The 21,014-nt window shown below is 34.8% G+C and overlaps 1 protein-coding gene across 1 annotated transcript; it reads right to left on the bottom strand.

Annotated features, from left to right (window-relative positions):
• Window positions 1-6,356: 6,356 nt before the first annotated feature.
• LOC125647795 (CDK5 regulatory subunit-associated protein 3-like) lies at window positions 6,357-20,756 on the bottom strand. The gene is made up of 15 exons (XM_048874609.2): window positions 20,638-20,756; window positions 20,292-20,355; window positions 19,911-20,042; window positions 19,009-19,112; window positions 18,760-18,808; window positions 17,254-17,342; window positions 16,299-16,388; window positions 16,058-16,194; window positions 15,773-15,938; window positions 15,114-15,230; window positions 9,707-9,800; window positions 9,492-9,574; window positions 9,012-9,223; window positions 8,568-8,739; window positions 6,357-7,087 (listed from the first exon to the last, which is right to left on the bottom strand). The coding sequence occupies exons 2-15, from the start codon at window positions 20,341-20,343 to the stop codon at window positions 7,016-7,018; spliced, it is 1,569 nt and encodes a 522-aa protein (XP_048730566.2). The 5' UTR covers window positions 20,344-20,355; window positions 20,638-20,756; the 3' UTR covers window positions 6,357-7,015.
• Between the last annotated feature and the right edge of the window lie 258 nt (window positions 20,757-21,014).

The raw sequence follows: 21,014 nt of genomic DNA, 5'->3' as shown, positions 1-21,014 counted from the left end.
AAGAGTAACAGTAGTTTTAAGCATACATGGCTGTAACGACATCGCAGGCGTAAGAGAGCAGTGTGGGCGCGAACATCCATCTGCACACACCAGGAGCGTATCAGTATAATGTTAATCTTCATAATGATAGCAGATGGTTCTCCAGTTCTTTTAACAATCCCGCTGTTATTGGTCAGAGTTACCCTTGATTACAGCAGCAGAATTTACTAACAAAGGCAATCAAACAAGTACATGAGTAATACTATTTACTTACAGTTAATAATTGAAAGATAATTGTAACAAGAGCGCTAGCAAAATACTAACCTGCGGTAGTTGAACAATAAATCCGAATATTATTTATTCAAATAGTAATTCCAAAATCCTAGTTCCCAGTTTAATCCAAAATGAAAATGAAGTATCTAACCAAAGCTATTTTAATCAGAGTTTTTCTAGTATAATCTTGAAAGACAATGATGTAACCATTACGTCAACTTTCTACTAAAGAAAGTAAGCATGCTATAGAACAATCTAGGCCACATGTGTCAATCGAGTGCAAGCAGCACACATCCAACTCTCTAGAACAATCTAGGTCACAGCTGTCAATTGAGTGCAAGTAATGCATAACAAGTAAACATGATACTCTAGAAAGGCGAAGATAATGAGCAGTGATCAATCTCATAACTCCCATAAGCAATACAAAATAGATAGTTGGGCAAACACGGACCCCTGGACACACCAGAGGTGGGATCAGGTGCCTAGGAGGAGTAAGCATCCCCTGTTGACCGGTCACACCCGCCGTGAGCCCTATATCCTGATCAGGTAAACGGAGTTAGCCGTAGTCAAAATCAGTGTGCCAAGAACGGCCTAACAATCGGTATGAAACATGTCAGACAGCATTTGACCCAATGCGAGGTTGTATTGACGAACTAGATTGTCATAACGACCATATAATTTGCGAAATGCTGACTTCAATCGAGACTGTTGAAACCCGTGTACCATCAACTTGTTGTCAGTAGCTTGCCTCGATTTAAAAACTGACTATACGCAGAACAAGCTCTTGCGTATCGAATCAGTTGAGAGATATAAACACCATATGCAGGACAATCTAGGTCACAGGTGTCAATTGAGTACATGTAGTACACAACACCCGCCACAATCGTACAGAGTCCAAAATTGACATTGAAATTGACATGAGATAATCATAACAATGAAGAGAAGAGATGTCAATCAATAGAAGATTTCAATAACAATAGATCACAAGGCATATTCATGCACACATAGTGATTCTCTTTCCTATCTAATTAAACGTTTAGATGACTCCATATGATGGAATAACCCAACAACCGTGTTGTAAACTAACATAGACTTTTCGAAGTATATATATAAAAGCGGCAACGGGGCAATGTCATTCTGTCTCAGTCACCCGATCATCGAGAGAAGACATGGGGAAAAGGCAACTGACTTTGGTTGTACATCTTTTGTACTGAAGGCAGACCGGGACGTAATTCAGCGGCTCGAATAGAGCTCGACTGTGTATTGCCTTGCCTTAGCATTCCTGGTGGTCGACGAAGTTCATAGTACTGCCTATGCTGGGGGTTAGGTGTTGTGACAGATATAGTGGCCCGTATAAAGCCGAACTAGCGTTGTTGTTTCCCTATTAGTAAAGGAAGCTCAATTGTTGGTCTTCTGTTTTATACATATTGATTGTTTTACTCTTTGATTAAACCTCAGATGAGAAACATGTTGAATGAAAAGGTGAAGATAATGAACAGTGATCGATGTGGTAACTCCTATAAGGAATCAAAATACATGTAAAGAGTTGGGCAAACACGGACCCTTGAATGTACAAGAGGTGGGATCAGGTGCCTAGAATTAAGCATCTCCTATCAACCAGTCACATCCGACATGAGCCCTATATCTTTGAAAGGTAAATGGAGTAATCCATAGTCGGAATCAGTCTACCAAATTTGGCCTAATAATCGGTATGAAACATGTCAAACAATATTTGGCACAATGAGAGGTTGTATTAGCAAAGTATATCGTTATATAACGACCATAGAATTTGTAACTTTAAACGAGACTGATGAAACCCCTGTACCATCAACTTGTTTGTCAGTAGACTATCGATTTAAAAACTGATCATACGCAGAACAAGCTTTTGCGTATCGAATCAGTTGAGAAATATAAACACCATATGCAAGTGATAATGTAATATTGCTACATAAATATGGGAAGTTGACGATGGAGAAGTGAAATCACCCCGTTTGTCATATAAAGCTGAGGTGTTAGTATGCCGTCAATATTTATTTTCAATACAATATCCAAGTACAAAACAGATTTAGCTAAATGTGCACCAAAAGGGATTTATAAAGGGCAGATTCATTGGTGAAAATACTCGTTTTCTATATGACCTTATTAACTATCTAAGAAAAGAGAAACAGTTTGGACTACTCCTTCTATTAGATTTTGAAAAGGCTTTTGACTCGTTAGAATGGTATTTTATTGTCAAGGCTCTTAAGTCATTTAAATTTGGTGATTCTCTTATCAAATGGTTTCTTACATTTTATTCATCCAGCACTAGCTGTGTAATAAATAATGGCCATTTATCAGAATTTTTTAGCCTTGAGAGGGGTTGCAGACAGGGTGATCCTTTGGCTCCATATCTTTTTATCATAACAGTAGAGTTACTAGCAATTTCACTCAAAGAAAATGTAAATATTAAGGGTATAACTATTGGTGGGGAAGAAAATATATTAGGGCAATATGCAGATGATTCATTTTTACTGTTAGATGGAAGTGAATATTCTCTAAGAGAATCAATGAGTGTTATTGACAAGTTTGGTAATATCTCAGGTCTGAAACTTAATATTACAAAATCACAAAGCAGTATGGATTGGCAGTAGAACTGGTTCAGCTAAGACTTTGTGTCCTGATTTGCAAATATGCTGGGGTAAAGACAGTTTTAAACTATTTGGAATAAATTTTACCAAAAACCTTGAAGATATGATAACATGTAATTATCAATCCAAAATTACTTCAATTAAAAGGTTATTAGGATCATGGGCAAAAAGAGACTTAACACCTATAGGGAGAATAACAATCATTAAAACATTAGCACTGCCTAAGCTGATACACTTATTTTCTGCCTTGCCAGACCCTCCAAAGAATATTTTGGATGAAATAAATAAAATATTTTTCAAATTTATTTGGGGATATAAGACAGACAAGGTAAAAAGAAATACACTCATTGGTAGTTATGATGATGGAGGGTTAAACATGGTTCACCTACCCTCTTTCATTTCATATATCAAATTAAAATGGGTTAAAAGGTACCTGACAAAATATGAAGGTGCTTGGCAGCATTTGTTACGTTGCATTTTTAACCTTAAGAATATAGATTTCATTTTTTATTTAACAAAAGAAAAACTTCAAGAGTTTGTGTTATTTATTGATAATGAATTTTGGAGAGATGTTATTAAAGCATTAGTAAAGGTTAAGAAAAGTCCTGAACATGTATCAACCTACTTGTGCTTAGATATTAGAAACTTTTGCTGTGTACAACAGTGGGCATTCTATACAAAATGGGTTGATAATGGTATTAAAAACCTAGAGGACCTGGTGTCTGAACATGGAAACATTAGATGTTTTAATGAAATAAAAGGAGTGCTTTGTACTAATAACTTTTTAGACTATTTTCATGTAATATCAAAAATACCATCAAAAGTCAAAAGAGATATCATTGCATTGAAAGAAGGTAGAATTCATGAAGATAATGAACATATTGAAATATGTATTGTACAAAAATTTTTGTCAACATGCAATGTTAAATTTTTATATCAAATATTGAAAGGAAAGGAGTTTATAACCCCAATCTCTAAACAGGATAAGTGGGAAACTTTACTAGATGAACCCATTTCAGGAAAAGACTGCAAATTTTATTTTGTAAATGCATCTTTATGTACAAAAGAGACAAAAATAATTTACTTTCAATACCGAATACTAATGAATTACATTGCTACCAACTCCTTTCTTTACAAAATTAAAATTTCAGACAATAATTTGTGTACATTTTGTAATTGTGAAGCAGAAACAATAGTTCACATATTCTATGATTGTGTATATGTCAACTTATTTTGGAATGATTTTGAGCAATGGTTCGATGCTATTGAAAATGGTTATAAAATTTCAAGAAGGATAGTCTTACTTGGTAATACAGAAGGAAGCTGTTTAGAAAATTTTCTTTTATTAGTATCAAAAAAGTTCATATATTATTCCAGATCACAAGGAATCAGGCCAAAATTTTCTGAGGCAGTGAATTTATTTAAGTACTACAGAAAAATGGAAAAATACTGTGAAAATGTGTTTGGATGCAAATCCAAAATATTTACTAAATGGTCAATATATGATATTGTTTATAACAAGTGATGAAAAACCAAAGCTTTATAGGTTATATTTGTTATCATTACTTTTAGTATCATTTTGTTGATATGTATATTTTCAATACCTTTAAATTATGCCTAGCTGTCAAATACTAGTTCATGTAGAAAGTTTTTGTATGGAAGATATTGTATGCATGTGTGTGATTTTGTGTGTGAGATCATCTATGTAGATGTAATTGTAAATGTCTAAAAATAAAGCATGAAAAAAAAAAAAAAATGTGCACCAATGAAAATGGACGAAATGGCCCAGTCTGGATACCCATTGGAAAGAATAGCAGCAGATAAATTGGGAGAATTGCCAGTTACAAAGGGTGGTTACAAATACAGTGCTGATTACTATGACAACTGGACAGAAAGTTTCGCAATGCCAAACATGGAAGCCCGCACATATGCAAATATCATTGAAAGCAAATTGTGTACTGAAATGTGCTCCATATTGGACAAAAGGAAACATCGTACAACACCTTACTATCCACAACCCGATGGCATGGTCGAAAAGTTTAATCGAACATTTACAATCATGAATGTTGAGAAATTTTGTCAACGACAACCACTCAGATTGGGATGAGCAGCTACAAAACGTTATGATGGTATACAGATCCATGATGCATGAAACAACTGGTTTTTCTCCCAACTCATTAATGTTAGGAAGAGAAGTCTGCACCCTGTTGGTATGAGGTATAATCTGCGATTAAACCTACACCGCAAAGTGAATGGATCTGGCTATTTCAGGATAGACTCAAACAAGCTCATGAAATTGTTCGTCAAAATGCAGAGCATGCAATGGCAAGACAAAATTATTATCATGATTGAACTGGGGGAAATTTGATATAAATGATGGGGTTAATGTTTTTTTCCACGAATCGAAACAGGGCAGTCACCAGTTTACTATCTATTAGTGTCGGCCTTATTAAGAAAATGTCCGACATACACTGTAAGTAACATGCATGGTAAACTGTGGTCCACAGGGTTCCAATCAGGCGATCCATGTGGATAGAATGTGGCAGAAGCAGTCAACTTCTCGTTGCTGAAAATAAAACCGATAACCAGGAAAACGCTATTGATAGTGTTCCTGATGAGGGCAACATCTCTTTGAATGGAGATGAAAAGAACAAAGTTAATGTATCTCAAAACCAACCATGTCAAGATTTAGATAAAGGGGCAGATTTGCCTGCTATACAGTTTAGGTCAAGAAGACCATTTCGTTGAAAGATTATGAAGTAGACAATTAATTTGAGTGTTTTACTGTTGCCTTGTAGCCAATGCTTTTACTGGTTGTTCCAGATCAATTTTCTAAGCGCATTGTAGTGTGCAATGAAAGAATAGGAATGCTAGTTTTGTAACTTCATTTCTGAGAAATAGTGGCATATCCAGGATATTCTAGTTACACTGTGTACATAATAAATTAAATAAGTAACAGCTAATGTTTTGTAAATCTCTTTAAATCTTATCTAATATCACTGTGTTTGTCTGCATTAACCTTTTCAAGCAGTTTCCCCACAAATTATATCAGCAACTAAATTTCTCACTTACATGCAAATCAGCAACTTGTATGTTAGTGGTCAGACTAGGGAAAGCCACATTATAAGGCAGCATTTTCGAGTTGTCAATTTTACATTTTAATTTCAAATATAAATATAAGGAATAAATGTTTAGTTTGTTGGATAGTGAAGTGATTAACTGCAATGGAAAACCTGATGATTTGTGCATAACAACTTTGTCATTATATAGGTTACATTCAGATTATGTTTCACCTCACCCACCTAACGAACTATACAGCGATCCCTTTAATCTATTAAGTATTATATTTACATTTTAATGTGGTTTTTTTTCGTAATAAACCTATGCCATTTCCATGTCTTTCTTTCTCAACGAAAGTCCTGGTCTTTCAACTTCACAAAAACAAATTTTTAAAAAAAAATATCAATAAGCAAAATGTTGCCTTCCCATCTCTTTATTCATTATAAATATCACAATCGGTGCCTTAACCATCGACAGAGGCCCACGATTGATTACATTTCATTCCTCTCTCCATCACCCACATGTCCATGCATAAATTCTCTTGTTCTCATGACTAATGATTTTTAAAAATTTACTGTCCATTGATATTGATTTGACAGAGGAACAGATCTCTTGTTTTTAAAAGTAGTATTACTTTAACCTCGCTATCCAGACAATATTGTGCAAAAGAATGCGTAGAAATAAGAGTCAGACTTGCTGATTGGACAAAATTGCTTTCAATAAATCATTCATGAGAACAAGTGAATTGGTATGAATGGACCCATGGGTGATAGAGAAAGGAAGGAAGTGTAATCAATGGTGCGTATCCGATGATCTTTCTTAATTAATCATTAAACAACTGGTTACATAATATTGTCTATATTGCCGTGAGCTTTTTCAATTGACACCCCATGAACTTTTTGTCCATATGGCCGTGAGCTGTTTAAATTGACACCCCATGAAATTTTTGCGTTTTGGTTGCCACTGATCTATGAATTTTAAGAATTTATTTGATTTTGCAAAATTTCAGATACAGCGACATGTATTGCTCACGTGAGTCAGATCGCAAATTTAAATTGTTTAGACATTTGGAATAATCACATTGTGTTGATTTCTCCCATTATGTTCACTACCCTGTCCTTGTACCGCCTGGATATATCCGACTCCATCTGCAATTAATAAAGTCGCTTTCATGAATACTGACTTAGCTATCCTGTCATTCAGGATCTACAGACATATGAAGACTTTTATGAACATACTCAAACACACTGGTTATATGTTAATTATTGATAACAAGAGGCCAACAGGCCTTACCAGTCACCTGAGTATTGGTTAAAAGTATCGCTACCCAAGGGCTATAAAATCTAGAAAAAATTCATGTTCTGCATATCTAGGCTAAAATCTATTATTCAGCAACAATATAAAACAAAATATGTTCTTCAAACTTAAATGCCATCAACAGTGCCAATATACTGATGAAAGACTTTACATTACATTTACATGACATGACTATTTGGACACGTCCTAGAGTAAAAACCTTCTGGTTGCAATATTCACAATTTTGGTACATCCTTTTCTGCTTTTCCTAAACATGCCTTCAGGTTTTATACACTAATCAGCAAATGATAAAGACAATAATCACTATAATAATTTTCACCCCACCCTGAAACCAAAACCCTTACTCCCTGGATTCATGAAATTTACAATTTTGTTACAGGACTACCTTCTTTTATAGATATCTATTTAAGTTCAATTTAGTATCAATAGCATTAAAGAAGATATTCAAATGTTTTACACATATACGTGCAGTAGTCCTGAAATTTACCATTTATGTCCCCCCTTGTCCCAAAGATCCTTCATATCAAATTTGAAAAGAACTGGAATGGTAGTTATGCAGAAGAAGTTAAAAATGTTCAAATATTAAAACATGATGACAATTACAATTGAGTGTACTCAGGTAACTTAAAAATGAGGCTCAGTTGATAAGAATTGTTAACATATGACATGCATACAACATAAATACATACACAAAATCATTACGTGAATAACCCAATAGTCACAATATACTTCAGAAAGTTTAGTTAATCTTTTGAATCAAGTAGCAATCTCATTGTGGCATGAGGAATGCATTTTTTCAGTCTAAATTCCTTGGATTTTTCAGGATTATTTTTAACTGTAGTAATTTTCATCAAAATAGACAGCTTTGTTTTAAATTTGACTTTAGTGACTACAGAGTGTATTAAAAATACATGTAACACTTGATTCTCAACTTGCATGTGACAGTCTATAAAAATCAGAAGCTGTTAGCTCAGCACAATATCAGATTAGAACTTTTTTCGAGAATCTGAGTAACTTATTTTGAACGATGGAGCCTGAACTCATCCAAAGATAAAGAATCTGACCACAAGTTCAGATTTCATGTATAACATGCAAAGCACTGAGGAGTTGAATGTTGTACATATATAATTATGTTTTCTGTTTTCGTTGATATTTATTCTCCATGGGTTTAAAAAATCCAGTGACGCAGGCCATCACCACAATGGACACCACAGTAAAACTTAACATTTGGGATTAACCTACAAAGCACCCCATAAAACCTATCCACATCATGCATACAAGGAGCTGTAATTAAACTCTCACAAACTTCACCTGTTTTTGCATTTCCTTGGTGCGTCTGATGACTAGCTCCAGTTTGGGCTGCGTCTCCGATTGCTCAACGTCTGCATCTTTGTGTTTAACCACCATTTCTTTTTCCAGAAACACCATCTTGTCTGCCAAGTTCAACATCTGTTTTAATGTTTCCTTTAATCGGTCAACATATCTGAAATATCCCAAACATCCAAGCAAGGTCACAAGAAATCCAACCCTTATCCTAAGATTCTCCACATTAACAATGTGTTTTCCTGATTCTAAACTATTAAAGAGAATGTAGACAAATCTGAATCTGCTTTCGTACTTAACATATATGTATATAACTGAAGCCATTACAGATGGAAATATATAACACAGGAAGATTAAATTCATTGATAGTGTCCCAAACATGGAAGGTGGTCATGACTGACCAATGGAGGTGGTAATGTCAGGACTACAGACCTTGGGGAGTTCCTGATGGACAGTAGGTGGTGCATTTTCACTGTGCTGAATGCTGCTATGATGTCTCTAACCTGGCTGATCATACCCGTCACTGTGTCCTGAGGGAGCTGTATGGAGGAGGGGGCGTCCTGCATCTGACTGCTGGAGAGGACATCTCCCCCCGCCGAGTCAGATTCCAACTCAAACAAACGCTGGGATAGAAACGCCTCTAGCTAAAACACAAACAAAAAATGCTTCAGAATAAACTTTAAAAATGAAATTAATCCGGTAAAGATGAGATGATTCATGAAAACTGATGTCATAATCAGAATATACATGTATAGCATGAAATAACATTATGACCATAAGACAGACAGGCAGACCAAAAGCAATATCTTCCCCCCTTAATCTTCAATTTCAAGACACGCAAAATTTCTCTACGAAATTGATTGAATAAATTATACAAGCATCTTGAGTTTTACTACACTTGTATATCTGTACCTCCATCAAATCATCAATAAATAGAACCCGTGTTCGAGGATTGTCTAATATTGACATGGCATCTTCTCCTTTGGCAACACCCTCTGCAAAATTAGAAATCATTAAAATTACTGTCTACGTCTTGATAGCAGAATCGCAATATCTAAGATGAAAATTACTGAATACCTTCACTCCATTAGTCTAAATGATCTCGGAATAAGAATTATGTGTCTTACCTGAATCTGTTTTATTGACAATAACCACCTCATTCCAATCAATGCCATTGCTATCGCTATCATGTTCCTTGGTGCCAAAATCTATCTCAGAATTCTACAACAAATGCACCACATGTTATTCTTTTTCACTACATATACAGACTTTATGCATCTTTGATCATCAGAGCCCATAGTGTGACTCTGTGCCAAAACAAACAAACAGAAGGTTCTACAAGACCTTTCTCTCTCCTAATAAAATAACTTGTTAAAAGTTATCATCTTTTTAATGAAACAGAAAGGAGGGGTTCCAATTTACTACCTCAGTGAAATGGAGCAATTTTTTTTTATTATATTGCTTTTTTCCAGAAACCTAAGACACCACGCAATTCTTCGAATTCTTTCCTGACTGGGATACTCCATAGTATTTATTTTACTATAAATAGTTACACATAAACTATAAATAGCCACACACGCACTATAAATAGCTACACATGTACTATGAATAGCCACACATGTACTATGAATAACCACACATGTACAATGAATAGTCACACATGTATAATGAATAACCACACATGTACTATGAATAGTCACACATGTACTATGAATAGCCAAACATGTACTATGAATAGCCACACATGTATAATGAATAACCACACATGTACTATGAATAACCACACATGTACTATGAATAGCCACACATGTACTATGAATAACCACACATGTACTATGAATAGTCACACATGTACTATGAATAGTCACACATGTACTATGAATAGCCACACATGTACATTGAATAGCCACACACGTACTATGAATAGCCACACACGTACTATGAATAGCCACACACGTACTATGAATAGTCACACATGTACTATGAATAGCCACACATACTATGAATAGCCACACACATACTATGAATAACCACACACGTACTATGAATAACCACATACGTACTATGAATAGCCACACACGTACTATGAATAACCACACACGTACTATGAATAGCCACACATGCACTATGAATAACCACACACATACTATGAATAGCCACACACATACTATGAATAACCACACATGTACTATGAATAACCACATACGTACTATGAATAGCCACACATGTACTATGAATAACCACACACGTACTATGAATAGCCACACATGTACTATGAATAACCACATACGTACTATGAATAACCACACATGTACTATGAAAAACCACATACGTACTATGAATAGCCACACATGTACTATGAATAACCACACATGCACTATGAATAACCACACACATACTATGAATAGTCACACATGTACTATGAATAGCCACACATACTATGAATAGCCACACATGTACTATGAATAACCACACTGCACTATGAATAACCACACATACTATGAATAGCCACACACGTACTATGAATAGTCACACATGTACTATGAATAACCACACATGTACAATGAATAACCACACATGTATAATGAATAACCACACACGTACTATGAATAGTCACACACGTACTATGAATAGTCACACATGTACTATGAATAGCCACACATGTACTATGAATAACCACACATGTACTATGAATAACCACACACGTACTATGAATAGTCACACACGTACTATGAATAGTCACACATGTACTATGAAGTCACACATGTACTATGAATAGTCACACATGTACTATGAATAGCCAAACATGTATAATGAATAACCACACATGTATAATGAATAACCACACATGTACTATGAATAACCACACACGTACTATGAATAGTCACACACGTACTATGAATAACCACACACGTACTATGAATAGTCACACATGTACTATGAATAGTCACACATGTACTATGAATAGTCACACATGTACTATGAATAGTCACACATGTACTATGAATAACCACACACGTACTATGAATAACCACACACGTACTATGAATAGTCACACACGTACTATGAATAACCACACACGTACTATGAATAGCCACACATGTACTATGAATAACCACACATGTACTATGAATAACCACACATGTACTATGAATAGTCACACATGTACTATGAATAGCCACACATGCACTATGAATAACCACACATGTACTATGAATAACCACACATGTACTATGAATAGTCACACACGTACTATGAATAGCCACACATGTACTATGAATAACCACACACGTACTATGAATAACCACACACGTACTATGAATAGTCACACACGTACTATGAATAGTCACACACGTACTATGAATAGTCACACATGTACTATGAATAACCACACATGTATAATGAATAACCACACATGTACTATGAATAACCACACACGTACTATGAATAACCACACATGTACTATGAATAGTCACACACGTACTATGAATAGCCACACATGTACTATGAATAACCACACATGTACTATGAATAGTCACACATGTACTATGAATAGCCACACATGTACTATGAATAACCACACATGTACTATGAATAGTCACACACGTACTATGAATAGTCACACACGTACTATGAATAGTCACACACGTACTATGAATAGTCACACATGTACTATGAATAGTCACACATGTACTATGAATAGCCACACATGTATAATGAATAACCACACATGTACTATGAATAACCACACATGTACTATGAATAGTCACACATGTACTATGAATAGTCACACACGTACTATGAATAGCCACACACGTACTATGAATAGCCACACACGCACTATAAATAGCCACACACGTACTATGAATAACCACACATGTACTATGAATAGCCACACACGTACTATGAATAGCCACACATGTACTATGAATAGTCACACACGCACTATGAATAGCCACACATGTACTATGAATAGTCACACACGCACTATGAATAACCACACACATACTATGAATAACCACACATGTATAATGAATAACCACACATGTATTATGAATAACCACACATGTACTATGAATAACCACACATGTACTATGAATAGCCACACATGTACTATGAATAGCCACACATGTACTATGAATAGCCACACACGTACTATGAATAACCACACATGTACTATGAATAACCACACACGTACTATGAATAGTCACACATGTACTATGAATAACCACACATGTACTATGAATAGTCACACATGTACTATGAATAACCACACACGTACTATGAATAACCACACACGTACTATGAATAACCACACATGTACTATGAATAACCACACATGTACTATGAATAGCCACACATGTACTATGAATAACCACACACGTACTATGAATAACCACACACATACTATGAATAGCCACACACGTACTATGAATAGCCACACACGTACTATGAATAACCACACACGTACTATGAATAGCCACACATGTACTATGAATAGCCACACATGTACTATGAATAGCCACACATGTACTATGAATAGCCACACATACTATGAAAAACCACACACTTACTATGAATAACCACACATGTACTATGAATAGCCACACATGTACTATGAATAGTCACACATGTCCTATGAATAGCCACACATGTACTATGAATAACCACACACGTACTATGAATAGCCACACACGTACTATGAATAACCACACATGTACTATGAATAGCCACACATGTACTATGAATAGCCACACATGTACTATGAATAGCCACACATGTACAATGAATAACCACACATGTACTATGAATAGTCACACATGTACAATGAATAACCACACATGTACTATGAATAACCACACATGTACTATGAATAGCCACACATGTACTATGAATAACCACACATGTACTATGAATAACCACACACGTACTATGAATAGTCACACATGTACTATGAATAACCACACATGTACTATGAATAGCCACACATGCACTATGAATAGCCACACATGTATAATGAATAACCACACATGTACTATGAATAGCCACACATGTACTATGAATAGCCACACACGTACTATGAATAGCCACACATGTACTATGAATAACCACACATGTACTATGAATAGCCACACATGTACTATGAATAGCCACACACGTACTATGAATAGCCACACATACTATGAAAAACCACACACTTACTATGAATAACCACACATGTACTATGAATAGCCACACATGTACTATGAATAGTCACACATGTACTATGAATAGCCACACATGTACTATGAATAACCACACACGTACTATGAATAGCCACACATGCACTATGAATAACCACACATGTACTATGAATAGCCACACATGTACTATGAATAGCCACACATGTACAATGAATAACCACACATGTACTATGAATAGTCACACATGTACAATGAATAACCACACATGTACTATGAATAGCCACACATACTATGAATAACCACACACGTACTATGAATAGCCACACATGCACTATGAATAGCCACACACGCACTATAAATAACCACACACATACTATGAATAGCCACACACGTACTATGAATAGCCACACATGTACTATGAATAACCACACATGTACTATGAATAGCCACACATGTACTATGAATAGCCACACATGTACTATGAATAGCCACACATGCACTATGAATAGCCACACATGTATAATGAATAACCACACATGCACTATGAATAACCACACATGCACTATGAATAACCACACATGTACTATGAATAGCCACACACGTACTATGAATAGTCACACACGTACTATGAATAGCCACACATACTATGAATAACCACACACGTACTATGAATAGCCACACATGCACTATGAATAGCCACACACGCACTATAAATAACCACACACATACTATGAATAGCCACACACGTACTATGAATAGCCACACATGTACTATGAATAACCACACATGTACTATGAATAGCCACACATGTACTATGAATAGCCACACATGTACTATGAATAGCCACACATGCACTATGAATAGCCACACATGTATAATGAATAACCACACATGCACTATGAATAACCACACATGTACTATGAATAACCACACATGCACTATGAATAACCACACATGCACTATGAATAACCACACATGTACAATGAATAACCACACATGCACTATGAATAGCCACACACATACTATGAATAGCCACACATGTATAATGAATAACCACACATGCACTATGAATAACCACACATGTACTATGAATAACCACACATGCACTATGAATAGCCATACATGTACTATGAATAACCACACATGTGCAATTCCAAATGAGGTCATCATAGCGTACGTGGAAGATAGACCCTGGAGAAAGAAATTTACTCTTGGCATGTCACACATTAACACTTTCAACAAAAAAATCAGAAAACTTTTTATACCCATGTACTCATATTCTGAAATGAATGCCCATATATGAGAACTACACAATATTTTAATTCAGACCTGGATATAATTTTTTTATCACCTCATCTCCCTCCTCTGTGCCACCTGTTTCAACAGTAATGTCAGCCATGCTGAAATCTATTTCATCACCAAAATCAATGGCAGACTCAGTCATAGAACCAGGATCTCCCCAGTCAATCTGTAAAGCAAATGTCAATTCACTAAATAAAAACACACATTACAGTATTTTGTCTCTATACTTCATTTGATAATTTGGAAAACATATCAAGCTAATGCAAACTATGTACATGAATTTGATTTTATGTGTATAATTGAAAATAGCTTTTAAAAAAAAAAGGGGGGGGGGGTCATTGTGTCCTGAAAGGTATAATTCTGAAGTAATTCTTTATTTTCAGATCATTTTGAAATGTAAAAGTTAAAAAGGGTGTCAATCATTTCATGACAAGTACTTTGAATTTCTGCAACAAGCAAATTCAGAAGTAATGAGGAGATTCATGAAGCATTAAGTGTGATAATCATAATAGCAAGCAGACATTTATATTCAAAAGAGAAAAAAAAGTACTCCAGTTTACGAGAAAAAAAGTGCCGAACTTATTATTTGCTCCATGGAGAGCCCCTAAGTCCTTTAAATTACTGTTAACATCTTAGACCCAACTCCCCCCCCCCCCCCCCCCCCAAAGTGATATAATTAATGACTTTCATTCAATTAAACACTCTTACATCATCTGTGACTTGCATGACGTCTGTCTCGTCTGACGTGTCAATGAAGATTTTGGCCTCCTCTATCACCTCTGGTTTTTCTCCTGTCCTCCACTGGTATGTGGTCGTGTTTCCTTTCTCCATTATATACTTCAACACTGGTAAGCTGTCTCTATCTGTTTCTGACCTACATGTATAAAATTCACAAATCTGAACATAGACACACATATTTCATAACGTTCTTCTCTCAAATTTGCTACAGGACAATATTTCAAATTCATAAAAAAGATGACAGTGGTTTGTTACTCATTAGCGAGGAAATCCACGAATTCATCATAATATTGCACAGATTTGGTCAGCTTAGATGCAGACTCTGAAATCTTCTGAAACTCTGCAGGCAAATCTTGAACAAGGGCAGCTAACTCTGTTTTTATTTTTTTACCCTATGATGAAAGTAGAAAGGTAAAACTATTGGTATAGCACTGCAAAAATTTTATCACTGGCAAAAGTAAACCAGTTTAATGACTAAATGTTTTGACTGTATTACCTCAATGCCCATTTGTTTACATGTTGCATCATACTTCTTCCGAAGTTCCTCTGCCTTGGCGGTATAATCTGTCTGCTTTCTTTCACACTCCTACCATGGAAACAAATAAAATGTTTAGGAGCAAGGACTATCAATATCTTCATATAGTATTCACAAAAACTTACTAGCCCTAGGCTGCCCATTTTTTTTCATGGGTTAGCAAAAATTGTCCAAAACGTAGCCTGATAGGCAAGTAAAACCTGTGAAAACTCTGTGAGCATTTTTATTGTTTGGACTTTGGACAAAACGTAAATAAACAATGATCATATAAACTATCTTTTAATCACTGTTGATGCTTGTCTTTGGGCTACTTCTCATACCTGTATATCATCAAGTGTCTACATATTAATCAAACGTTTTTCTGTGAAAAGGATGTCAGACATTCACAAAAAAGAAAACAAACAGATACAATTAAGTGAAACAAACATCTTAGATATGAAGAAGAAGAAAAAGAAAAAAGTTTAAGTGACGTACCAATATCCAATGGTTGTTTTCTCAGAGGAAAATAAACCAAATGTTTAATTTGCACATGGCGCATAGAAAGTAATGAGGGGGTATTGCTGAGCTAGTAAAATTTTCTTACTGCTGGTAAATAAGTCAAGTTTACTAGCCCTTCAGAATACTGTGGAATCATTTTAATTCGTGGCGGCCAATGTTCGTGGATAAGCAAAATTTTGCTGGTTCGTGGGGACATAATTTCATGGGTAAGCGATACGATGTTACTAGGAGAGATAACTTGGTTTTAAAAAAATGTTCAAGGACACGTAAATTCGTGTGTAAGAGTGAACCACGAAATCCACGAACATCAGTCCCCCACGAACAATGGTGATTCCACAGTACACTGGTCTGTAATATTTTGTTTTCCTTGAATCATTTGTAGTACATGTACTAGCATGCTTAAACAATAAGTTGGTACCTTTTTAATTTGTTGACATTTTGCAATTTGTCTTTTAAGAGCAGGAACTTCATAGTTAACATTTCTTGCCAACATTTGTGCTGCCTCTCCTGTAATATAAAATAATTAGTACTTCAGTTTGCCTAAAGGGGAATTATCTGTCATTTTGTCATCGAAAAAATGAATCCAATGAAAATTGCTCTATATCATATATTTTAGTAATAACACCAGTATCTATTTATTTCAAACACTTTTTAACCTCAAAATAAGCACATGAATACAGAGTTAGCGAAAGACGTCAGACTACCGTATATCTCTGGTAAATTTTCAATATTTGTCTGGTAAAACTTAGAAACTCATCTGACAAACTGTCCGTTAGATATTAGCAGACAAAAAAGGGATTATATCTGCGTTGTCTATTGGCTTTTGTGCAAACAAAAACTTAGTCTGGTAAAGATAACTTGCATTTATATACACAACAACTCTTTGCTTTCCCAAAGCCCAATCCATGTGTGAACATTTAATATTACCAATACGCATGTCATTCTACTTCCAATTGTGTGGCCAATCAAATGGTTAAAAAATCGTAGTTCAGACGTAAAAATGAAAGTTAAATCTGTAAACACAGGTGCTTGAACAGTTTGTCAACATGATCGTATATCTCCCTCCCCCTTGATTTACAACAAAATGTTTTTAGAATAAATATAACTATTCACTTCCTTGGTGATGGCTCCGATTTTCATCAGTTGCAAATTATGAAAATTTATATGTAATAGATCATGTAAATATTGGCCGGCTTTGTGCTTTGTGTTGCGTAGTTTGAAGAAATTTTGTTGTAAGGTTGAGTGAGTGAACAACTACACCACATGATACTTGTCTTTATTAGTGCTGTATGGAGTTTTCCAAGGGGTTATCTACTTTTATGGTGAATATGCATAGTAAAAAACGAAAATGGTTAAATTTGTTCTATAGATATTTTATTGCAAAATGGGGGTCGGGGTGGCTGGGGGTTCCGGGTTATATCTACAAGCACCTATGTGCAAAAAAGGATGAAAATCAAACTCCAACAAAATTGATAAGAAAGTTTAATTCCTGTGTGGTCAAAAAATAGAGAGCTGTTAAACACAAGTTAATGTTTTGAATTGTCACACTCAAGGCTTGAAAATCAAAAAAGGTGAAACAATCTCATCTTTTTATTCTGTCTGATAAATTTTTAACTTGTCTGGTTGATTTTCTAAATTATCCCTAATCTACAGGACTTTCACCAACTCTGTGAATATGATTTTGGTGATTAAATAATTCCTGTCTTGCAAGACAATAATTCTTCTTTATAAATTTCTTTACACTAAAAGTGGTTGTCTAACATAGTTTTATTAGATTTCTCATGTTTTTGTACAAAATAAATGTTTCATTAGTCATCAATATACATTCCTAATGCAATTGAAAAGATTTTGAGGAAAAAAATGGTTGCCATCACTTTCACAGTATAAAAAACCCACAAAAATATGATTGAAAATGAAATCTTACCTAGATAGACACCATCTTTTTCATATAACTTTATTATTTCTGACCAATCCTGAATGTAAAATACATATTTACATGTATATACAAAGACATATACATTTAACATATCATGTCAATTGTTTTACAATATACCAGTACTGACAGACAGACAGACACTCACACTGTACCACACCATAATATGACCCATCATTTATGGGCTGCTATAAATATGCATTAAATATGAATTGTCGCTGTACTTAAAGTATGACTTACTTTCATTCTTTGGGAGGAGTACTGCCCAAACACATTCTTTTTGCCAGATTCTTCATCTTCCTTCAACAATTCAATAATCTTCTTGGAGTGAAAGTAAGTTACATCTGAAATACAAAACATGCAAGCTTTATCCACAAATGTACAGCGTATAAAACCTACAGTGGACACCAGCCTGTGACTCCAGATTATAGTGTTCCTAGACAGACACCATAGTCCATTAGAAGTATGTCTCTCTGCAGAGTAGAAGTTGAAATTAACAAAAGCTTACTTCATCATGTAGCATTTTGGGGATTCAAACCCCTATAACCAACTAACTTCTAGCACATATTCAGAGCTCCCAGAGCTGCATGTTGATACTAGAAATGTCATGTTGATACTAGAAATGTCATGTTGATACTAGAAATGTCATGTTGATACTAGAAATGTCATGTTTGCCTGTAAACCCATACAGTTGCATTGTATTCTATTTCTTTTCTTTAATGAAACAGTGATTTCAACAGATGACATGACATGTAGACCTATTTATAAGGAGAAACACTATTAATATGTATGTAGTACTTTTGTATATAATCTGCTTTGCTAATTACTGTAAACGTATTATATTTGGCGTGTACGATATTTGGCGGAAATCGTTTTTTGAACAAGTTAGCGTAGATTTGATTTATCGCATTCCTGAATTACTTTAAACATCTCGATTTACGGATGGCATTTAGCGATGTACTTGATTTAGCGGAAGCTGCGTTTCGCCAAAGGCGCTAAATAGAATACGCAGCCAAATGTAATACATTTACAGTATTCTATGCTTTTAATATTTTCATAACAACCATTACCTAATATATGCATGTATAACCTAGACATTTAGTCCTTAAATAATCAATATTCATCAATTAAAGTGAGTTTACATGTTCCTTCTAACAGCTCCAGAATCTGGGAACTTTTGGGCATATCAGTCAAGGCTTCGTTGATTTTCTCCCTTATGATGACAGCTCGAGCTTGCCATTCCTGGATGCAGTGTCGTCGATTGATTAACCAATCTAAACATAAAACCGATGCAGATTTAAACTATTTATCAACAAATAAATTAATTGACAGAAGAAAAAAATCATCTTACTGTTACGATCAGATGGAAAACAAAATCATGTTGAGTTTTAAAGAATTATAAGTGTTTTCCAAACCACACATCGCCACCACCACCCTCAATGTGCCCTAGCCCTTGAAGAAATCAAAAGTAAATAAATACCTGTGTTAAAATTATTCAATTTGTCATTATTTTTCTAGCTTACCTTGTAGTTTGTTGAAATGAATGTCAATTGGTAAATTTTCTAAACTCGACATTGTTTAAGGAGTCTGCAAGGAAATATCTTTGATGTTGTACAAATAATTATTTCATTAAAAAAATACAGTATATAAAATGCTAAAAATAGTTACTACACAGAACTTTACGTTGTTGTTATATCAGGGGTATGTTTCCTAAACTCAGAATGAAGGAAATAGTCATTCACATTTCAATAATACTGCCGAAATCTAACGGTTCATTCAGAAATATTAAATGATGATTCCATGATTCAACTACACAGTGAAATATACTCAATATACATATTCTACCACACCCCCTATGGGGAAACTTACCTTCAAAAAACAGATCCTACATTAACAGATGTTTTCATTTCTTTAATTCTTGACGTTGCAGTACATGTTTACATCAAAAGTTATCTCCCGTTTGCCAAATTTCAGGTATACCAAACCCGATCCTAATTTTTAACTGTTCATTCGTAAATGCATAAGGTGGCCCATTACACTAAAAATTGTATTTAATGGCTCGTTTAAAAAAGTAATACAAGCTTTCAATATTAATTTCTATGATTTTTTGGAGTTAATTTTTTCTGGACTGATAAAAAAAAAAGGTGTTTTGTTTGCAAATAAGAGATGCTGCATATATATATATATGAATATCTAATCAATAAAACATGCATAAACTACTCCGACAGACATTTTAATTTGTTAGA

The sequence above is a fragment of the Ostrea edulis genome, chromosome 6 (genome assembly GCF_947568905.1).
Source record: "Ostrea edulis chromosome 6, xbOstEdul1.1, whole genome shotgun sequence".
Classification (NCBI taxonomy): domain Eukaryota; kingdom Metazoa; phylum Mollusca; class Bivalvia; order Ostreida; family Ostreidae; genus Ostrea; species Ostrea edulis.
This window is presented reverse-complemented; position numbering and strand designations above follow the sequence as displayed.

What these genes read in the sequence shown, in the direction of transcription:
- LOC125647795 (XM_048874609.2), bottom strand. Translation starts at nt 20,343, where the DNA reads ATGTCGAGTTTAGAAAATTTACCAATTGACATTCATTTCAACAAACTA. An exon ending in AATGTCAACAAATTAAAAAG is followed by an intron (nt 16,389 to 17,253) that starts GTACCAACTTAT and finishes TTTCCATGGTAG; the next exon opens with GAGTGTGAAAGAAAGCAGAC. An exon ending in GCACAGAGGAGGGAGATGAG is followed by an intron (nt 9,801 to 15,113) that starts GTGATAAAAAAA and finishes CATTTGTTGTAG; the next exon opens with AATTCTGAGATAGATTTTGG.